The sequence below is a fragment of the Sphaerodactylus townsendi genome, linkage group LG17 (genome assembly GCF_021028975.2).
Source record: "Sphaerodactylus townsendi isolate TG3544 linkage group LG17, MPM_Stown_v2.3, whole genome shotgun sequence".
Classification (NCBI taxonomy): Eukaryota; Metazoa; Chordata; class Lepidosauria; order Squamata; family Sphaerodactylidae; genus Sphaerodactylus; species Sphaerodactylus townsendi.
The window spans coordinates 158,041-181,030 of NC_059441.1; the positions used below are offsets into that span (position 1 = coordinate 158,041).

The 22,990-nt window shown below is 43.1% G+C and overlaps 1 protein-coding gene across 1 annotated transcript in view; it reads right to left on the reverse strand.

Annotated features, from left to right (window-relative positions):
- Positions 1-22,990, reverse strand: part of FAM214A (family with sequence similarity 214 member A) — a 34,092-nt gene that overhangs the window by 5,848 nt on the left and 5,254 nt on the right. The window contains 12 exon segments of the mRNA XM_048481725.1: positions 1,628-1,736; positions 2,657-2,736; positions 4,007-4,063; positions 4,066-4,119; positions 5,710-5,807; positions 5,904-5,967; positions 6,370-6,909; positions 6,912-7,286; positions 7,289-7,601; positions 7,788-7,848; positions 8,512-8,716; positions 11,263-11,447. Of these exon segments, the coding sequence (XP_048337682.1) occupies positions 1,628-1,736; positions 2,657-2,736; positions 4,007-4,063; positions 4,066-4,119; positions 5,710-5,807; positions 5,904-5,967; positions 6,370-6,909; positions 6,912-7,286; positions 7,289-7,601; positions 7,788-7,848; positions 8,512-8,716; positions 11,263-11,447 (2,141 nt within the window).

Consider the following 22,990-nt stretch of genomic DNA (forward strand, 5'->3'; position numbering starts at 1 on the left):
GGGAATCGAATGACCCTTTCACAGGGGTCACCTAAGACCATTGGAAAAAACATACTTCCGATGGTCTTAGGAACAGAGACACAAATAATTTTATGGTTGGGGATCATCACAACATGAGGAACTGTATTAAGGGTCATGGCATTAGGAAGGTTGAGAACCACTGTTCTAGAGAAAACATACTCATGATTGCAGGCTGTCTTATTGATGGAGAAGACATGGAATTTCGAGAAAATATATTAAGCGCTTTATGTTTTGTGTACGCGTAGCTTTATAAACAGAAGGCAGAAATGTTTTAAAGGCACAAATGTTGAAATGTAAATGTTCACGATACATGAAAGGTTTAAACTTTGCCATCTGGGTTGAAAAGTTGTGTTTAGGAAGAGTTTTTTTTCCTGTATATGTCTGTCTTGAACTTTTATAATCTTTGTAAAAGTCACATGATCGAGTGCCTTTGAAGGTAACAGGAGGGATATTTTGTCAGCTTGCCAAGGTGCTGACATCTGCCTAGATGTTCTCTGCATACTCATTCAGGTGATCTGCAAATGTCTCAGTCTGGGGGAAACTTAGTTAGGTAACTAAGTTTCTGGGGGAAACTTAGTTAGGTAATAACTGTATTTTATTTGTTTTCTTAGAAGATTGTAATATTGAAATCTGGTCGCTTTTATCTATTTTTCTCTTAAAATGTTCCCTCCTCTTTCAGCTGGAGATTGAACTAAAGCAATCTATGGCAAGTTCTTCTGCTCTACAAGAGTGACATCACGTTCTTCAAGACTATAGCAAGCTTATATGATTTCCTGATAAGGTAGTTCCTGTGACTTATGTCCATTAGCAAAAGGCAGAACGATAGAAACCCTGCCTACCCAGAGGGCTGGTGTAAGATGATGAGCTCATGCATAAAACTGTATAAAAGCAGGAGTTCTGAGCTGACTGTTCTGTACACCGGGCCCTCTAGCCAGAGAGATGCCCCCAGGCACCTAGTACTTTGGACTTAGAGCTATTGGGTTCTTACCATGGAACTTGATCTTTGCCTGGAAAGAGAGCCACTGGATTCTTGCCTAGGCAAATACCCAGTAAGCTGTATTACTGCCTTCTTGCTTTTATCTCTGTCAGGAGTGCTTTGATGGTGTGTTCCTGGAATTGATAGGGGTTGGACTTGATGGTCCTTGGGGGTCTCTTCCAACTCTATGAAGTTTCTTAGCAGGGGTAGGGAACCTGGAACCTCAGATAAATTGGGAACTACAATTCCCATCAGCCTCTGTCAGCATATTGAAATTAGCCATGCTGGTGAAGCTGATAGGAATGGATAATTCAGGAACTATCTGGAGAGCCTAGGTTCTCCAATCTAAGGAAACTTAGTTAGGTAATAACTGTATTTTATTTGTTTTCTTAGAAGATTGTAATATTGAAATCTGGTCGCTTTTATCTATTTTTCTCTTAAAATGCCCTAAATACAGATTTATACTTTTAAGTTTCTGGAATCACTGGTTAGGTTTATGGGCTCCAGGAGTAGGTTAGGTCATTAGGAGACGACAACATTTGGATTTGAAGGTGATCAGCAGATGCGTGAACATTATCAGAACACCAGTTACACAAACAAGCGAGGATTTTCAGAATATATGTACAATACCTCAAAGTTCCCAAGGAGGCTAAGACTTGTGACAGGTGGTGCGCTGGAACTCAGAAATGGTTTCTCGTGGGCATCTGGGTCATTCTCTTTGCTTAAACAATGTTGTGGACTATTTAAAAGAAATAAAAAGTGACTACTTTTTCTCCCCCAGCCACCATTACATGCATGCAAATAAATTTGTGTTCCACCTGCAACTTTTAAACTACACAATGTACACAAATGCAAGACTAGGTTCTCCTCTCCCCGCCCAGGTACTCCATCAAAAGTGGGGTGTCTTAAATTTGCAGATAAGTTAGTTATGTCCAGTAATACATTCTCTGAGCACATTTTTGCGGGAGGGGGGTTGTCTTACATTCAGGATCGTCCTTCTTTCAAGGAAATACAGCACTTGAAAGTTAAAGGGATGCACAGAACTTCCAGGTTTCAGTCTCAATTAAGATATTAAGAGCTACCTGGGCAGACACAATTCTCATGCTTTCATTAATTTGCTGTTTTGAAGTCTACATTTGCTCCACATATGTGTAGCCTAGTATACACCTAGGTAACTTTCTGTGCAACCATTTTGACATGTGGATTGTTAAGATTCCCCAGCATTCTACACCTTCCTCAACGTGAGCCAGGTATGAACCTGTCAACGTGGCACACAGAAAAAGACTGTCCACTTTATCTCAGTGAGACAGGCCCTAAGGACCCAAATCACCTTGCTGAAAATAAATGTTCTCATAAATAGATGGCGTTAACAAGATTTCATTCAGACAAGGACTTTAAATGTCTTTGCTTTTTAGTATATTTTTACATCACAGCATCAGAAGTGCATTATTTTATGGGAAATATTTTGCTGAATTACATACTTCAGAACTTTGCATCGCTACACAGGAATGGCAACAATTAAAATGTAGACATTAGCTGAGTCAGGTACACTGAACATGTGCACTTCTTCCAAAATAATCCTCCTTGTTTAATCAGAAATATTTTTTACATTTTCTAATATATGTATCTTCGTTTGTTTTTTAAGCTTTTAAAAAGTACCTTTTGGAGGACAGACATTTCAGTTGTAACAGTGACGCATCAAGATCAAAACAACCAGAACGTGTTTTTCTTTCAGGAATCTTAAAATAAGAATACACACTTAACTTGGACATCCTAATTATACAAAACCTCAAATAATTTAAAGTGCAACATTACTTCTTTTTTTTAACGGAAAGCATGTTATGCCTGTTTCCAGTAAAAGATCTAAGTGAAGTCACGCATTCTATGGCAGAAGCTAATTTAGGATGTTTCCACAGGTCCGGTTTCGCTGGTAGCCTTTAGGAGCCTTATTTAAGCACCACCTTAATCAAAACCATTATTCTCTGCGCTTTAAAAATAGAACTTTGATTTGTTCTCTGCACTTTTAAAATAGAACTTTGATTGAAGTACATTCATATTGCCTTGGAGTCGGACCGCTATCAGCAACACTTTCTTTTTTGTACAGCTGCGCCCGCCATCTTCTTTCCTGTTCAATAAGCTCCGTGCTGCCGCAGGAAAGAAAATGGCAGGCACAACTGTACATAAATGAAAGTGTTGCAATATAAATGCACTTTTATCAAAGTTCTATGTCTAACAGTACAGGGAATAATGGTTTTGAAGAAAATGGCGCTTAAATAAGTCCCCTAAATGCTACAAGAGAATTGGGGGGAGGCAAGAAAGGGTTGAGAATATTGACTCTCGTGAGCTGGAACCGATTTGGAATTTCCATCCCTCCACCCTCCCCAAGGCTACAAAGGCAAAGATTTCAAAAAGCGATTTCAAGAACTACCTGGTCCACCTGCTGTAAAGAGAGATTGCTTAAACTGCCTGCCAAGAGTGAATTTTGAGCTTTGATTTACAGGTCTCACCAAGGCACAGAAGAAAGCAAGCTGGGCCGTTTGTCAATGGTAACCCCCCCCCACACACACACACACACACTCCCCCAAGAATTGAATCACTTCTTAAAGGACATAGTTCTTGTCCAGAATGAAGGGGAGAGACAAGGAAGAGAAACCTGGGGTTCTCGAGGGAATTTTCCCCATCATCATGATGATGTCACACCACAATGAAGAAAAGAGCTCCACAAAGGAACTCTTCAAAGACAAGTTCCTGGCACTGCCTAATGTGCAGCAGACAGAAAGGGACTGAGCTGTGCCTCTCCCCCTCAAAGGTAAGTGGCATTTTGCCACATTTTGCTTTTGTGTCGTTCTAGATGTTTCCAAAATCGTGTCCTGGGTAGGTGCAACGACCCATCAGTGTGATGTGCAGACCCCTAAAGAGGGAGCACAACAGTACCCGAATCCCCCCCCCCCCCCCCGGCCTGCCTTTATAAAGGATGGTAGGGGTAGGAGCAGTGCAACAGAAACTTACAGGGCTTGAAAGCAGAGGCAACCCAGTTCGAGGATGGAAAGCCTTGGTAGGAGATCCCGATCAAATGGGAAAAAATGGTTTCTCCGCCAAACCTGTTTAAGTGGTATTGTTCTCTGTCCAAACAAGAGGGAAATGGGAAGTAGGCAACGTATGTCAGAAATTGATAAGTACAGTGCTGCTAAGCATTCTCGCAATCTTGTGGTGACTTGTGCTATATAACTTCTTCTAGTGTTTGCAGTTTCGACAGTTCATATAATAATATGGATTTAAACTCAAGCTCCCCATCTATTTACTTGTTGGGACAACTGCAGATCCTGTGCAAGCAGAATCAAAGGTAATTAAGTATATTTGTGAGGGATTTCCCAACAGTGTATTATAATCCTTGCTTTGGAAACAGCAGGGAGACCTCAGCTGGCTTTCAATTAACACCAAAGCGCTAGACTGAGGGCACTTCCGCACGGGCAGCATAATGCACTTTCAATCCACTTTCACAATGGTTTGCAAGTGGATCTTGCTCTTCCGCACAGTAAAATCCAGCTGCAAAGTGCATTGAACGTGGATCGAAAGTGCATTATTCTGCAAGCGTGAAGGTGCCCTAAAGGAAATGGGATGCTCTTGTGCCCGGAAGGAAATTGTGCTCTTGTTTTGGAACAATGGATCATCTTTTAGATAAAGCCATGCAGAGCATTCTGTAGGCTTTAGCAAACCCCGTGGGGGAAAGTACCTGCAGATATACACTTCTAAATGCAGTATTAATGTTCTTTCGATGGAAATATTTCCATTGACTCCGCATGAAACTCCATAAAGACTGCCATGCTGAAGCAGCAGTTGAGGTATTTCAAGAAAGAAGGGAAGGCTGCAGAGGAGTCAAAAGTAGCCCCGTTGTGTCCAGATTCAGCTCTAGCTCAAACTCATTCCCAGCACACACACATACTTGCTCCCTTGTTTGCAGTTACCAGTCTGAAGCCACTGCCAATTGGCTGTTGTGGTTTTTCTGGGTTGCTTGGCCATGGTCTAGCAGTTTTTGCTCCCAACATTTTCCCGCTTCTATGAGTGGCATCTTCAGAGGTATGCCATGTTTCATCTTACCATGACATGTTTCTGAAGCTTCACACACTGAAGACGGAGGATCAATATATTCAATAAATGTATTTATGTATATTTTATAATTGTTCAGTTACTGAATCCAATGATTGTACATCCAGTTTTTTCAACAATAGAAGTTCATTTTTTGAGATATATAATCCATATCTTCAATATCTGCAAAATTAAAAATAGCTCATTTTTTTCAATATCTTTGGGATAATTATATGTTCTCATTACAAATTTGCACTTTCAACTATTGTTGAAAAAACTGGATGTACAATCATTGGATTCAGTAACTGAACAATTATAAAATATACATAAATACATTTATTGAATATATTGATCCTCCGTCTTCAGTGTGTGACGTGCTGTTTTGTTCCTCTGTCATATACGTTACACACAATTTTGGCTTTTGTTTCAATAGCTTCTGGAAGCTGCCAGCTTCATAAGCCGCAGAAGCGAAATTGTGGGTGCAAAAACTACCAGACCACAGCCACGAAGCCTGGAAAACCCACAACAGCCAATCAATTCTGGCCATGAAAGCTTTCGACGATCCTCTGTTAATCAGGCAAAGATGGGGTAGACACTGAATAAGTCTTAATTAAACTTCCACTCACCAGCACTTCTCCGTTCCTCTTTTGTTCACAAGGAGCCGAGCCGTCTTCCACGGGTTTCTTCTGCAAACATTTTTGGATTTCATAGTTCGTTTTGGAGTCTTACGTTCTGCATTAGGATGCGTTTTTCACTTTATCCTGCTTGCTTTTGCACTTGGAGCTTTACATTGGTCTTGATGCAAAATAGTTTTCCATACTTCGTGAGCTGGGAGTCTCTGTTAGCAAATATTTTCGTTGTTTCAGGGTCTTGGCTGAAGCTGTCTGGTGTTAAAGCTTTTGTGCTGGCTGTCAGGTGCCTGGAGTTACAGTCACTTTAAGGTATTTTCAAATGCCATTCTGGACCAATCCGGCGATGGTTTGGTTAAAGCAGTTAAGTGCTACGTTTTTCACTAACTACTGTTATTCTGTCCTTAAGTTTATCTGCTTGCAAATCAGTTAAATTAGGGACAAACTAGAAAGCGGGAACCCTGCTTTGGTGAATATGTTTGTATACAAATCGAGGGTTTGCAGAGGAGAACCGGAAAATTACTGCTTCCAGCTTATGCGAACTAATTCTGCTCTTGTTGTCTTCTTTCTTACACATGACTGGATAGCTTAAAAGTCCACTGGACTTGTATATCTACGAAGGAGACTACGGAAATGTATCTAGGATCATTACTTTGCTGGAGCTCCATAAAAAGCAATTACTATTCTTCTTTCTTGGGGTTTTGGAGATACTTTCAATTCAGTGCCGCATCTAAAAGAACTCGGAGGGGTTGCTGGTATTTTACCTTTTGCTTTTAGGTTGTCTTCCAATGAACTCAACCTGGAAGGAGAGAAGGAATCGGACAAAGAGTCCCTGCCTTTCTTTGGCAGGCTGTCGTCTTCTCTGGAGCTTTGAAAACCCTTTGAATTAACTGAACTAATTTCATGCACATTAAACACAGGATGGGGAACATGTGAAGTTGGTGGATCACAGTGAATCAGGTGTTGGGCGATCCTTGCGATCACCTCCTGCCGCTCTTGAAGTAAAGAGCTTATCAGTGGGTTAGCTTCCTCTATAGTTTGGCGGGAGCGCTGGATTACGGGGCTCTGAGGGTTAGAGAATGGTGTTTCTGGTATCATTCGGGCTTTTCCTACATAGTTGTTTTCTGGCGAAGCCAGTTCCGAGTTAGCAGCAGAACCGGAGAAGAGTTCCTTTCCTTTTCTCAACAAGCCTTCACTAACTTCTTTAGCGACTGCCGGAATTTAGCTTTCCGAGGAGTAACCAGGCCCGTTTCGTTCGCGTTGAACGGCCGCCCTGTGACAGGTGACGTCGCTGGATCACAGTGAATCAAGTGCTGGGCGATTCTAGCTATCACCTCGTGCCGCTCTTGGAGCAAAGAGCCTATCAGCGGAATAGAATCCCCGAACGAATGATGGGAAGAGAAGCCATTACGGGAGTCAGCTGAAGGCTTCAGTGCTCTTTCCGAGGTTTCCTGGGAGAGTTTCTTACTCTCAACAGTAGTCGTGTAACACGGAAGCCTACACTCTGGTGCCCTGAAGTCCGACCCGAGCCCTGCCGATGGAAAAAGCTTCAGCGTTCGGACACCTGTGCCCAAGCTTCAGGGGCTGTGGCACTGGGCACACCTTCGGTCCACAGCCGTTCACCGCACAAGCGCTGGGAGGCGGGCGTATTGCACTGCTCTGACTCACAGTGTTGATGTCCCCCGTGCCCCTCCACCCTTTTTTCATAAAAGCCAAGGTTGGTGTGAATACTGCAGGTCAGAGATGCGGGTGGATTAGATTGTCGGCTTAGGGACTGGACCGCCTGCACTTTCAAGGATACGTTGTGAGAAACATTGGAGCGGGGAAAAAAAATGCTCGGTGAAGTGATCTGGGGAAAAGTCCACTGCAGATTAGGCATTATTACGCCACTCTAAGAATGTTAAAGCACAAGGCATGTTGAAATTCATTTTAAAGAAGCGGAACCATCTCTTCATTACAGTCTGACCCAGCTATCTGCTCTTCAAAGAAAGAGAGAGCGATGAACAAACATATCCTGAGAACATCAGTGCTTGTTAGAACAAATGGACCAGCAGTCCTGGGCTTCAGACTTATACCTGTAAAGGAATATTGCGTAGAACTGAGGATCCGTGTGAAGCAGCTCAATGAAGCACTTAACTGAGAAAGAACACGAGAAGCCCGGACAGCCAATAGGAGGTCTTCTCTTCAATGTCCAGTCGCCATACAAAATAGAGAGAGGCCCATTATTCAGAACAACAAAGGAGTATTTTGCCATTGATGGATTGAGCGAAAGTATACTTTTTATTGCGATGCAAAATATTCTTTCCAAGAAATTTTTAAACATCCAATAGAAAAACGTTCTTCAACGCACAGTTTAAAGGCACACAAAGATACCGCTTACTGAAACAAACAGAAGTAACTAGCAAAAATCAATTTTGCTCTCTAATACTTCACATGCCAACAAAATATTAGTGATTCAATCAACGATATCTAAAGTTAAGCAACCACTTTTTAAGAACCCCACCCAGAATTGGAAGCATAGCAGCTTTCCCGTTTGTAGCTTCATTCAGTTAGCCACTTCAAGAAATTGTAAACCATTAACACGCTTAACTAGACATCAATATTTTGCACAGGCAATATGTAAAAAGTTGCAGGAAACTAAGCCGCTTCAATTCCGCATTTTCATTTCTTAAACAGCAAGCTGGACTCTTCTAAATTTGATCCACAGCCTCAAATGAAACTTAACACACATCAGATGGCAACTGTAGAGTGCAGGGAACCACTGAATGGGGAATGGCCATTTTAAGTATACAAACTTACACAATGGGGAACCCGGCTCCAAAATCCACCTCTCTAGTAACAAGGCGTCTTGCTTGACAGCGGGATCGTTCAAGTCGTTCCCTTCTGTGGGGGGGCCTTCATCGCTATAGCAACAGTCTGGAAGTAGCATCACTTCAACCATGATAGGAATATTATTTTTCCACAGCAGTGTGACCTCAGACCTAGTGCGTCTAGCTTGACGACACTTGAACAAAGGTGGGAAATACGTTAGGACGTCAATCTAAGCACTTAGCTGATCCTGCACTGGTGCAATATCTATAAACATGTTTACTAAAATGCTGAAACAGCTGTGTGGTGCTCTAAAGACGACAGAGTTTACTGTGGCGTAAGGTTTCACGAGCCGAAGTTCACTTGATCAGATACACAAAATGCTGCATTCAGTAGGAAGAGTTACAGCTCTCCCCTTTCGCGATTACCCGTAAACAGCAGAAAGAGGATTGATTACTGGACAGAGAGGCCACGAGGCCAAGTTACCCAAGAGGTTACATTGCATGGCTCAGCACAGGTGAGGGCAAGTCCAGCCAGAAGAGTAAAGAATCCACTCAAAGCACCTATGACCCATTCTGAAGCACTGCCAGTGAATTAGCAGAGTGAGTCTGCATGATGCGCACACAAATCTGTAAGGGGGAACAATGATTTTTTTGAAGTGAATTGATCATCTGCAACCCAATAGAATCAAACCAAAACAAACTCCAACTTATCAGCCTCCTCCTGAAACTTTTTTAATGAAGTACTGTGGCTTTTGATTTTATTAAGGGGAGGAGTGGTCCAGAAATGTAATAAATAATAATAATTACATTACTAAATGTCCAGAGACATTGAATTTTTCCCCTACTAGTTTCTAAGCGTTTCTATTTTTAAACTCTCAATTTTATTTCCATTTGCTTATATCAGGATAGTCCAGGGAGAATGACTATTCCTCCTTACACGTTTATGTCAGTTTGTCTCCTACTTTGCTCATTCATTCACTGGGAACTCTGAGTGGGTCATTTATTAGTGCAACAGAACGTGCTCTGCCATGGAATTAACTCAACTTGATCCCCAAGAAACGGCACCGTCAGACTTCTCTTTGAACCACCTTCCCCACCCAGCCCTCCTTTTGGGGTGTCTGCCTTGCTCTGCCTGCTGAGAGCATGGCAGCACACAACTGAGAAAAGTGGACTAGGATACAAAAAAACAAGTTACTTATTCTATTGTGGCACTTTAAGATACCACAAAATGATCTAATTTTTCAGCTGCAGCAAGCTTAGGTTGCCAGCTCGCCTTCTTTGCTTCTGCTGAATTAAGAGGACCATTACATAGAGATTATTACAGAAAGTCTATTAACACATATCTGAAGGGATTTGACCCGCTGCCAGCTTCTCTCAAGCACCGAATTTCTTCATTGAATGGCTCCAAATTAGTCAAGATGGCATGATTAAAGCATTCGAGTTTCCATAGCCAGCAAATCTAAACTATGTTCTGAGGCTATCATTTTCCAAAGGTAATAGAGGTCTCAGCTAAAGATAATCAAGCTAGAGATGGCTCAGTAGTAGACTTGAAATTCAATTCACCAATTTAGTCAGGTTTGTTGATATATGTCTTCATTTATATGATCTTCCATGTATATTATCCCATTTATATTATATTATTCTGTTTCACTGTTAACATCCTCCGGAGCTACCTGAATGCTAGGATAGGAAGGGGGGGGGGGTGTTACTCACAATATACTTTTCAAGGGATACAAGTTAGAAGGCAGAATTCCAGGTTTCTTTTCCAAAGGCTGGAGAACTCTATGCATCTAACCCAGGGGTGGCCAACCTATGGCGCTCCAGATGTTCACGGACTACAATTCCCATCAGCCTCTGCCAGCACTTGGCCCAATTTAGGGGAATTGTAGTCCGGTAGACTATCCTAGGCCTCACTCATTAACCACCAACTCATCTCTAAGCAAGCATGTAGGTTTTTTACTAGTACTTAAAGCTTAAACTAAATTAAATTAACAAACGTGCAAAGAATGTAGGACCTTCCAGAAAGACAAATTGCTCCACAGACAAAACCTTTCTTGCTAACCGCTCTCAGTATTTGCAGTTCAAGAACATGCTACATTCCTTGACACAACAGTCAAGAACAACATTGTTCTTTGTATTGTGGAAGGCTTTCACGGCCGGAATCACTGGGGTGCTGTGTGGTTTCCAGGCTGTATGGCCATATTCTCAACAGCATTCTCTCCCTGGCGTTTAGCTGCATCACCAATGGCAGGCATCTTCAGAGAAAGGGATCACTGAGAACTATCAGATCCTCTAAGATCTCAACCACAGATATACTGCATGGCTATCAGGGAAAAGAATGCTCTTGTTGTGCCACAGCCGGAAGGCATCCACCACAGCACTTTCTTTGTGTTCTTGCTGATTCCATGGGCCAAAAGCAGCGAGTGTGTAGCGGTGTAGCTCGGTGTAAAAGAGTTTAAAATGGTGTAAAAGGATTTATACTGTTTTCACACCATTTTCACACTGCTGTTTTTGGTCCGTGCGGAATCAGCCCTTGACTATTGCGCTTCAGGGACAGATGTAGGATGTTCTTCAACAGCAAATAGCGAACATATTCAGCAAAAAAAAGTTTTAGTCTATAAAACATTCGTCTTTCTGGGAGGTCCCATTACCCCCTTCACGTATTTGCTACGTAATTAATGGATGAACCAGTTCAGAAAGCAGAGTCGACAACAACAAAAGAGAACGTTCGTTGTCATACCTGGGAGAGTTTGTCGCTGCATTCATGCTTGGTTGTTACCGGCTGCCCCGATTGGGCTGGCGGGCAGTGGAAGCCTTCGGTTCGGCCCTTGACAGAATATTCCGGTGTTCTCCCTTCAGTAATGAGCAAGGCCAAGTTGACCAGGAACTCCTCTGCTTCGTATTCGAAGTATTCATCTAAAGTGTCTAACAGAAAGACCAACATGCCCAGTTACATATGAACACTGATGCAGATAGGTTAACCGTATGGATTTAGGTTGCTTTGGCACGGTCCATTTAGGGTTGCCAGCCTCCAGGTAAGGCCTGGAGATCTCCTGGAATGACGATTACTCTCCAGATGACAGAGGTTCATTACCTGGGAGAAAAGAGCTGTTTGGAAGGTAGACTCCATGGCAGTACACCCAAGTTGAGGCCATTCCTTTCCCCAAACCATAGGTGTCAAACTCGTGGCCCTCCAGATGTTATGGACTACAGTTCCCATCATCCCCTGCCAGCATCATGCTGGCAGGGGATGATGGGAACTGTAGTCCATAACATCTGGAGGGCCGCGAGTTTGACACCTATGTCCCAAACTGTTGAATGCTACACTTCCAAACCTCCAGGAATCCCCAACCCAGACCTGGCAACCTGAGCTCTCTGTCATTATTCCTTTCAAAACAGCACATAACTTGCATCTCCCGTCAGATAGCCGTGCTGCAACGTTTCGCCTTTGTTGCGTTACCAAAAAACCCAGAAATTATTCTCGAAGCGGATTCTGCTCCTTGTCTCTAGTAAAGGTCAAGGCATTTTATATAACAGTAAAGCCTCTGTCTAGACAGCTTTGATTTCCAGCGTTGAGATCCCAATATCCAAAGTTCAAATGAGTTGCCCACAACAGCTCCTGTGGCTGATAGCAACAGGTGCGGGGCAAGGACTCTGTGTGCCATTCGTACACACTTATTGTAAGCGGAGGGTGTGCTACACCACAAAACTGGCACTGTAGTCACCTTCTGAAAGGGCCCTCGGCAGAAAAGGTCCTATTTAGTGCCTAAGAAATAACTTCATCAGCCTCTAAGTATTCAAGATCCGAGTAAACTGGTGATTTGTTTAGCTCAGTTCCTGATAGGCGAGTGTCAAAGTTCAGCATCAGTTGAGCGAGCCAGTGAGATGCTGGGTTTATAGCGTTAGGCTAGATTGAACCAAGGGGACCAGGGATCAAAATCCCACCCCTGCCAAACAGTGAGTGACCTTGGGGCAGTCACTCTCAGTTCAACCTACCTCACGGGATTGTTGTGATGATCACAAGGAGGAAAGGGAAAAGGAGGAAAGCCACAATTGACTTTCCTAAATATGCTCTCGGAGACAAGTGGTACATACTTAAAATGCCTTTCTGCATGGAACTTTAATAAGGCCAGCATTTTTGAATCCCTCAAATTAATTTTCAAATGGCAGAGGATGCCTTATCAGCATCTAATTAGAAGCTAATCTTTAGCCCGTCCTTCAATATGTAGGCGAGGAGACTTCTCTCGTACTTGCCACCAAGACCTTGATGTTTGTGAATGCCTGGTTGGTTAGAAACAAGATCCTCCTCCATATTTCTGGAGGAGGATGTTGACATGCATGCTTGACTGAAACCCAACTGGATGATACTGGGTCAGCCACTCTTCTCTCAGCTGACTTCATGGGGGTTTGTAGACCTTCACCAACCCTGATTGAAAGGACAGGAAGGGGAGATGGCTACGATCCTTTGGGAGTCTTTAAAGAAGATACCTGGGCCACCAAGTAGCCAATTTTGATTGTACATGCCTGGTGTTGGGTACAGGGTTGGGAATTCTACTACTTTACCATTCATAAAATCATAGAATCATAGAGTTGGAAGAGACCCCAAGGGTCATCAAGTCCAAACCCCTGCAATGCAGGAACACACAATCAAAGCTATCCTGACAGATGTCCATCTAGCCTCTGTTTAAAACCTCCAAAGAAGGAGACTCCACCACACTCCGAGGTAGTGTATTCCACTGTTGAATAGCCCTGACCGTTAGGAAGTTTTTCCTGATGTTTAGGTGGAATCTCTTTTCCTTCACCTTGAAACCATGACTCCTGGTCCTAATCTCTAGAGCAGCAGAAAACAAGCTTGCTCCCTCACCAACATCCCTTCAAATATCTAAACAGGGCTATCATGTTGCCTCTTAACCTCCACCTTGTTCACCAGTGGTCTGCCTGGTGGAGCTGGTGGAGCTGATCTATGTGCTGGTGTTGGAAGTGACCAGTAGGGTTGCCCACTCTAGACTGACTGGGAAATTCATGGAGATTTGAGAATGGAACTTCAGGAGGGACCTCAGTGGGGTAAAATGTCATAAGGTCCATTCACCAAAGAAGACACTTTCTCCAAGGGAGTTGATCTTTGTCATCTGGAGATTAGATGTAATCCCAGGGGAGACTGAGGCCCCACCTAGAGGTCGACACCCCTAAGAAGACTGAATGCAGTGTGAGATTTCAACTTCCAAAACCTTGTCTGGCCAGACTGAGGGTTTCACAGCCACTATAGAAACCATGAGGGTCCAATATCTGAAAATGACTGCACTACTATTAAAGCCACTGCATTAGCTGCCAGTTTGAATCCACGCAAAACTCAAAAGTATTGGCTTTGGCCTATAAAGCCCTCCGTGACATGGAACCCCGAGCATCTTTCCTGCTATGTGCCAGCACGCTGGCATGGTGTTACCTGCTGGGAATGATAGAAGTGGTTCTTACGTTATACGTAATATTGTTCAGATAAAAATCATCTTAATTACTGTTTTCATGACAAAAGTCATAAACCATCACATATTAAAGGGGAAGCCATTACCTGAGTTACAACATCATCCATAAAAATCTGTTGACTACCAGTGCCGCATGGGGAGGGAGGGGTTTTTTAATGGCTATTGGTTAAGAGCCCTGACCTGGATAGCTGAGGCTAGCCTGATCCCTTCAGATATCAGTAGCTAAGCGGGGCCATCCCTTGTCAGAATTTGAGTGGGCAGTTACAAGGGAAGAGTCGCAAATAGCCTTTGTGGTGAGAGGCTTTGCCCTTGTTCTTAGGGGCATATAGAGACCCTTGAACATGTATTCCTACACTGTAATTTTGACACAACCTTAAGAGACATGTCCCACTCTGGGACACGGACAATATATACCCCAAACATTCCCTTCTCTCTGGACAGTGTGTAACAGACGTCCCTCCGTGATCCACCTCTGAATATGCCAGTCACAGATGCAGGCGAATCGTTAGGAACAAGATCTACCAGACCACGGCCACACAGCCCGGAAAACCCACCAGAACCAACATAAGAGACATGTTAATAAAAACCCATTTGAACAAAGCTCTGACAATTTCTGACACAATAAAATGCTCCACGACAAAAACTCCCAGATAACTACAGATGTTGCCGCATTTTTAATAAGGGCAATGAAGATTCGGAACCTCAAAGTCGCTTCTGACCTATTGTATGGACAATCGATCACAAACAGCTTTTATATTTTCTTTTTCCTACCTACATGGACAAAGTGGGTAGTTTTGTGCTTAATCTAACTTATTTGTGTGCCAATAAACAGTGTTGACGTTGAACAGGCAACTTTCAAGGACTACCAAGGTTCTGACACGGAGGCAGGGAATGGCGAACCCCCACCAGACTTCTCTTGCCTTACAGACCACACAAGATTGCCGTAAGTCAGTTGTGACTGGCCAGCATGCACACATGTACATTTGTTAAGGGCTTCTGTTGTACTTGCATCCATCCAGGCTAATGTAAAGAATATCCAGGTACTCTAACCTTAAAGGGGCTTGTTCGTGCCATTTAGTACTAAAGCATGCTTGGACTTCAGGGGGGAAAGGATTCCGAAGCTCAGCAGCATCTACTGTCACCTCCATTCCCTTGAGATTCTGGTGTGGTGAATAGAGTTAGTAGTTCTACCACAATATGTGGTATTGCCCTTTCTCATGTCATCAGCCCAAGCAGATGCAACTACAACCCTTTTGTACCTGCTGGCCAGGTGAACGGCTTAAATAAGGGAGAAGAGGCAATCGGTATGTATTTGAGTTTGCAACGACCCTTCTGGTTGACTCATCCCAGGATAAGACATTGCCTGCCACCCTAACCCTAACCCTAACTGTCTCCCCTTCTGCTGCAATACTCTGTCCAACCAAAAGAAGAAATCAAAATTGTAACTTCGTTTGCCATATGCTGGACCATCTTTGTGTTAGAGTGCTCTGTTTAGGTCCTAGTGCAGTAATGGCGAACCTATGGCATGGGTGCCAGAGGTGGCACTCAGAGCCCTCTCTGTGGGCACACACAAACAGAGTTCATCATGTGCGGGAGAAATCGCCCCTCCCCCCCCCCCACACACACACACACAACTAGGCTGGCCTGGGCCGCTGGGCTCAATTATTAGCATTAAACCTAAGACCTAGTTTTGGGGAAGCAGTATAGGTAACCCCGTTAAGTGCTGTTAAACCCCACTGCTTTTCATGCAAAGAACTAAAGTACGATCCTTTACCTGGGAGTAAGCTCAGTTGCTGGTAATGTGGCCTGCTTCTGAGTAAACCCTCCTAGGGTCGTGATTCACACATACGAAGAGTTGCATGGTTGCATCAAGCAAAGCCAACAACTACCACCAAGCTTACTCCTGAGTAATACATGCCTCAGAGCCAACCATTTTTTCTTAACTAAAACCTCAGCATTCAGGTTAAATTGCCGTGTTGGCACTTTGTGATAAATAATTGGTTTTGGGTTGCAGTTTGGGCACTCTGTCTCAAAAAGGTTCGCCATCACTGTCCTAGTGTGTCTACCTGGTTCTGCTGGTAGGCACAGGGACCCAAATGAAGCATTCCAAAACAAAGATGGTCCAGCATGTGGAGAATGAAGGTACAATTTTGTTTTTTTATTTAGGTGGGACAGATGCGATAAACACTCCTGTGACATTGTGTAAAACAAAACAAGGCTCTTTTTGTAACGATGAAATATTCCAGCTTAAAGCTTCCAGGGGGGGGGGGGGGGGCAGATCGCTGCCATTACTACTCAGTTCTGAGCAAAAATTGCAGTCATTGTTAATACTCAGAGTCACTGTCAACAAAGCCAATGTCTGTGTTGGGTAACTCTACATGGTACTACATCTGCCAAGAAGACCAATGAATGATGGAATACAGACCCCAGAGGTGTCCTTTAGGATAAGTTTTGGAACACTGGTAGGCCTGCCACACAGAACAGTTTAGAAATCTCAGCTTTTCGCATTCGCCACCTCTTGTGCCAAGTGTGGTTTCACAAGCAACACAAAGAGTATTCATTGTTACAGCACAAGTCCAGTCTGAACTAGCACAAGGAATTAAAATTCAGCAACCCTCAGCAGATAAAGCAGCAGCTGGCAATGCTCTTCATAAATTATACTGAGATACTTGATCCCAGCAGATGCATAACGTAACAAATCCCCTTGTTTTATATTTCTATCGCGCAGCCCCCCCGCCCCCCCATGTGTGAAAACAATGTAGGCCTCATTTTTGCATTCTGTTTCAGTGGTATAAGTTCAAGTATTCTGCATTACTACAAAAGAAACCGAATGTTTAGGATTCACAATATTTTAGCTAAAAAAAAAGACAACGACAAGGAGTTTGGATTTAGACCTCAAAACGGCTCACAAGCTCCTTCCCTGCCCCTCTCCCCAAAATAAACCCTTTGTGAGGCAGGTGGAGCTGAGAGTTCGGAGAGAACTGTGCCTAGTCCAAGATCACCCAGTAGGTGTGATGTGTAAGAGCGGGGAAACAAGTCCAGTTCACCTGGTAAGAGTCCGCTGCTCAATGTGGAGGAGTAAGGAATCAAGCCCAGTTCTCCTGAGCAGAGTCCGCTGTTCTTAACCACAACACCACACTTGCTCTCCAAGGGAAGACACCCATCTTTTTCCCCCACCCCTACAACTGTAGCAGAATTACTAAATATATATTTACTCCATCCAAGGCAGCAGACAAGGCAGCTGGTATGATGACAAAGGAAATTCAGTGGGGTGTTGTGGGGTTTCTGGGGTGTATGGCCGTGTTCCAGTAGCATTTTCTCCTGACATTTCGCCTGCATCTGTGGCTGGCATCTCCGGGATGTCAGCCACAGATCACAGCCAATAAGCGTCAGGAGAAAAAATACTACTGGGGACTATCTTCCCATACAGCCAGAAAAAAGCCCTCAACTTACCCAGTGATTCTGGCTGTGAAAGTCTTCGACAATACAAAGGAAATTCAGTTTAACACTCAAATGAAAAACTGAGAAGTTAAAAAAATATAATAGTACTAACACAGAATGGCTTAGCAGACAGTGTAGCAGTTGTAGTGTTTTCTTAATATGGTTTTCTATTAAAAAAAACTAACACAGCCACACTTGAATAATTCCTAAAAAGACATACTTCCACTAGAAAAGGTCAAGCTGGAAGACAATCTGGAAAAGCAACTCAGGTTTTAGAGACACAGGTGACATTTGAATGCTGCGGCAGGTTCATTGTAACCTGTAACCGACTAGACCTTCGTGCAAGAAATTATAGGATTCATTCAACCTGAAACTGCCTGTCAATGCAGTGAACTCCGAGGTTGCACGCCCATGACCTACTTGCTTAAGATCAAAACGAATGGCACTGCCCCTTTTCCTATAGCGCCTAATTTGCTTGGTGCTTCACATATAAGCAAGCCTAAAATACTGCAAGGACGAGCTAAGGGAATTATTTTAGGAATTATTTAGGACATACATTGAAAATGCTGGTGGGAAGAATTAGGACTAAAAAAAGGAAACACTTCTTCACGCAACGTGTGATTGGTGTTTGGAATATGCTGCCACAGGAGGTGGTGATGGCCACTAACCTGGATAGCTTTAAAGGGGGCTTGGACAGATTTATGGAGGAGAAGTCGATCTATGGCTCCCAATCTTGATCCTCTTTGATCTGAGACTGCAAATGCCTTAGCAGACCAGGTGCTGGGGAGCAGCAGCAGCAGCAGGCCATTGCTTTCACATCCTGCATGTGAGCTCCCAAAGGCATCTGGTGGGCCACTGCGAGTAGCAGAATGCTGGACTCTGGTCTGATCCAGCAGGCTCTTCCTTACGTTCTTAAGGGACTTATCTTTGATTTAAAATATAGAATTTTTTAATGGCCCAGCTAATTATATTCCAGGTATGAGCTGGAAAAAAGATTTCACTGTTTTACACAAGATTAACTTGTTCAAAACAAAATTGCTTCTGACGATATCAACTTCCTTAGTTCTCAATGGTACGATTCTATGAACTGCAAATCTCCTTTATCTGCTGCCTTCTCCTTTGTGAAGAATATTTTTTTTAAAAAAACCAACAAAATAACACTTCATCAGTCGGCTGACAGGTGTGCCTGAAGGCTAGTTCGCACAATCCCCAATGTATATCTACAATGGGCACTTGCAAGAACTGGGTCACATCAGTTCCTGTACAATGTTCTGGTGCCAGAATCCTATGTGCTGGTTTAACACATCTGGAAGAATGGGCAAAATGGGATTCATGCTGAATGTAGGTACTGGCTTTGCTATTTTAAGCAGGCTTAATCTTGGGGATACAAGCCACTTTGTTTTCTGCTTAGGATGGCCCCAGTACTTACTTACTTACTTATTTATTTATTTATTTATTCGATTTGGTAAACCGCCCTACCCCCAAAGGGCTCAGGGCGGTGCACAACAAACAACAATACAATAAAACAAATCGAAGAGCCCCAGTTAAAATACAAAGCCTTAAAACTATAAAACTACGGCAGCAGTAGTAGCCTTCAATAAATAATTTGATTAATAATAGAAGACGTCTGGCACCCAACCCCAGTGATCAAACCCAGGGAAGGGAGGGGATTGGAAGATGGTCCAATAGATAGCCAGTGTGCAGGACAACACGAGGGGCGGGCTCAGCGGCCGGCTCCCTCAAAAGCCCGGTGGAACAGCACCGTTTTGCAGGCCTTAGTCAATGTTCAATGTTTAACTTGCCCATATGTGCCAACGTATTAATTAATACGTACAAGTGAGCAGCAGACAATTAACTGGGTCAATTCAGGCCAATGCGCCTGAGGATCAGTCATTCCTCTGAGTTGCATGTCCACGTATTAGCAGGCAAGCAAGAGATCCTCCGCCCTACCATTTCCCAAGCGCATCCTTAATTTAGATGGCACTGTAGCCAGGAGAAGAAATACATGTACAAGCCCACTGCTTCGGTAATTCCTATCCTGCCTGCCTTCCCTTTCAGGTCAAAAGAGACTTCTGTTCTCCAGATGGAGAGAACCTCATGTCACTTTCGGGCATCTTAAAACAAACCAAATCAGAGAAAACGTCCAAACTATTAGCATTGTCAATTTCCACTGTTTTGTGAAGATCCCTCAACTTATTTATTGGTGCGGAGCGTGGAAATCAAAGGAAGTACGGGCATAATGTTGCTACAAGGTCCTTTGTAAGTCAAGGAAACTGTTTTAGTTTTCCTTCCACGGTATAATAGGACATTTCATCCTTCCACGGTATAATAGGACATTTCATCATTGTACAGCCAACAAGCTAGTTCTATTCCAATTCAAATGTGGGGGTCATTTGTAGAGTGGAAGTACTTGTCATCTCCCTTCTCCTAAAGGGGAAAAGGATCTCCCCTTCCTGCAGTAGAAGTCTGGGCTGTGGATGTTCAGAAGAAACTGAAAGCCTTCCTAACCAGGAAATCAAGACAACTGCGCAATGATATGCACACACAGGCAGGTGTGTATCAAATACAGAATAATTCACAAGGAAAACACAGTTATTTTTGCAATGTCATGTTTTTCACTGAGGGAAAACAGAAAGGTGGCATAACAACTAGACGAATCCTCTGCAGACAAGACTCAAATGCAAGCAGATAAATTAAAAAATTGCAGAGACGCACAAAATTACACAGAACAAGGAGCTGAGAAACCCTGTCAACACACAATTCTCTGACTTGATATTCCTTTAGTTCTTGAATATCAAAGGAAATATTAGAATATTTTAGACTGTACCATAGAGTGCACAATACCACTCAAGCTTCAAATCGGAAATATGTGTTACCTATCATCTAAGAGGAATTTCACACAATGGCATTGCTACATATTCTAGGAGAATGCAATGTTTAAAATCATCACATTGTCAAAATATTTCTCCCAGCTACCTGGCTAAAGCAATAAACGATGCTTTAAAAAGCATCGGAAATGACTATAAGGTATTGGAACAACCCTTTAAATGAAACATTTAAGACATGTTTTTTTAAAAATCAGGGGGTAATTCTGGCAGTTTTCCTCCATATTAATTTGGAATGCAGACATGGGTGAGGGGGTTTGGGAGGGAGGGATTTCCATGGGTACCACAGGATACTAGATAATTTCACCAGGAATTAGGTTTGATCCAACACTGAAGTTGAACATGGCAGCTCTAGCTTAGGTAAGATGCAATAACTGCTTTTTAATCAAGGCATTAGACATGTTGAATCCCAGAGTGTGAGCAAGTAGTCACAGTCAACTAGTGAAACCGGAGAGGGTCTATTTTAAATACTGTAATTTTAGACTATCAATAAAGTTCAAAACAGAATTGCTTTGCACAGCTTAAAAACTCTTCCCCCAGCATAAGGAGTTTTGAATGTGATGTAGCAGTACTACATTTAACTGGAACTGCACTACACAAAGATCTCACCCCCCCACACACTTGAAATTAAATCCTAAAATACTGCTGGAACAGTTTAGTCTATTTTGACTCTTAAAAACATTCTTACCCCCTTATTTGGTTCAAGCGAAAGCTATAGGCTGTCTGTGATCAGGAAGGCTAAATAAACAGACAGATCAAGAGAGCTATATAAGAATGCTTGGTTGATTAGCTCATGAGTGAAAGGGGCTTTTTTGCAGGTGAACACGCTTAGACCTACTGTAATGCACATTTTAAAAGTTCAGATTTTACAAAGCAGTTGTTTTCTCCGACACATTTACCTGTTATCTTCCCCACTCTTTTATTCTCAATTTAAAAGGAGCAATAAGGACAGCAGGTCACTGGGCTCTTCTCATTTGTCCACCCTGCACAAGGATTACCAAATTCACTCGTAAAAAATTAACCAGCATAAGCTTTGCATAGATTTTACGCTTAATTCTAGCTCGTTTATTTATCGTTTGTTGAATAAGACGGTTAGAAAACTTAAAAAAGCAGAAAGACACAACAGTGACGTTATTAAAAGACCATTTTCATGAGATTCAGCACTCTCTCTCTCTCACGAGTGGATCTGCAGTAGTGTCTCTGCACAGCACATTACCTAACTTCACCCCTGTGCTCCCAGGGGGTGATCCCAATGAGAGGCCTATTCTGACGGGAAGTCATTGTTGCATGTGTGTTTTGTAATACCCCTGTGCTGTGTATTCTTAGAACATATTTTTCTAAGGGGCCAAGATTCACAGCTCAAAATACACAGCTCCAAGGTAACCCCATCAGCCTGGCCTACAAACTGGGCAGATTAACAGCTGGGTGAGCTTTCCTAATCAAGTTTCATTCTTCCATCCCTGAATAGGTAAAAAGAAAGGAGACTGTGACACAATGACACTGGATCAAAATAAATACTGAGCGTTTGGGGGCGGGGGGAGGGGAGAAGAGAAACTGTCCCTAAACACAGTACAAGTACTCTGTGTTCCTGAGAAAGGCCGAATACATAGGATAGCCATGGTATAAACTGAACATTTTGCCTGATGTGTTTTGCTGCCAGCGAAATAATATTTACGCAGAATGGCTGTGCTACAAGTGTCTTCAGGAATTTTTCCCTCACAATGGGCATCAGTTCTAAATTCCTCCGTAGCATCGTTATCCCCCATGGAATAAAATACTAGATGCCAAGACTTTCCAACCAGAGCGGGAGAGCTACTGCCTTGTTCTGGATCCGAGGCAGATGCATTTCTCCCCTCCCAGGGCTCCGCTGGTCCCTCAAGACTTAATATTGAGAAGAAACCCACACGTACACAAAACAAGTTCTGAAGCGTATTGTCGAAGGCTTTCACGGCCGGACTCAACTGGTTGTTGTGGGCTTTCCGGGCCGTGTGCCCGTGGTCTGGTGGATCTTGTTCCTAACATTTCGCCTGCACAGATGCAGGCGAAGCGTTATGGACCAAGATACTGCAGACCAACAATGGCCCCACAAGCGGAAAGCCCACAACTCTTTCTTTCATCTCAAGCTGAACTCTCTCAGCCTATGCAGAGGCAGGCGATGGCAAACCACTTCCAAAGTCTCTTGTTTTGAAAAACCTATGGGGGGGCCGGGGGGGGTCACCATAGGTCAGCTGTAACTTCACAGCAGTCGCACACACAACTACACTGTAGCAACAAAAATGCATTACACGGGGAACAGGTCTCTTTACATGTATCTGCATATGCAACCTCTGGCTTGGCAAGGTTCAACCAAAAAGTGATTATCTCGGCAAGGTCAAAATTCCTCAGTCACAGATAACTTCATAAAGCAGTAATTTCAACAGTAGAAGTCACTTCCCCTGCATTGACTTCGATATCTTCCAGTGTTCTCTTCACATCTTCATGACTGATGCCTATATTTGTAGCATTTTCTGCTTAACAAAGCCCTGTGTGCTACAACAAACAGTCAGCATTATTACGATGGCATTTCAGGACTGATCTTGTGACATACAGGAGCTAATGTTCAATTGAGAAATGGCTTCCATGGATTCCCTAACTTTTTTTTTTTAGAACGGGACTACCTCTC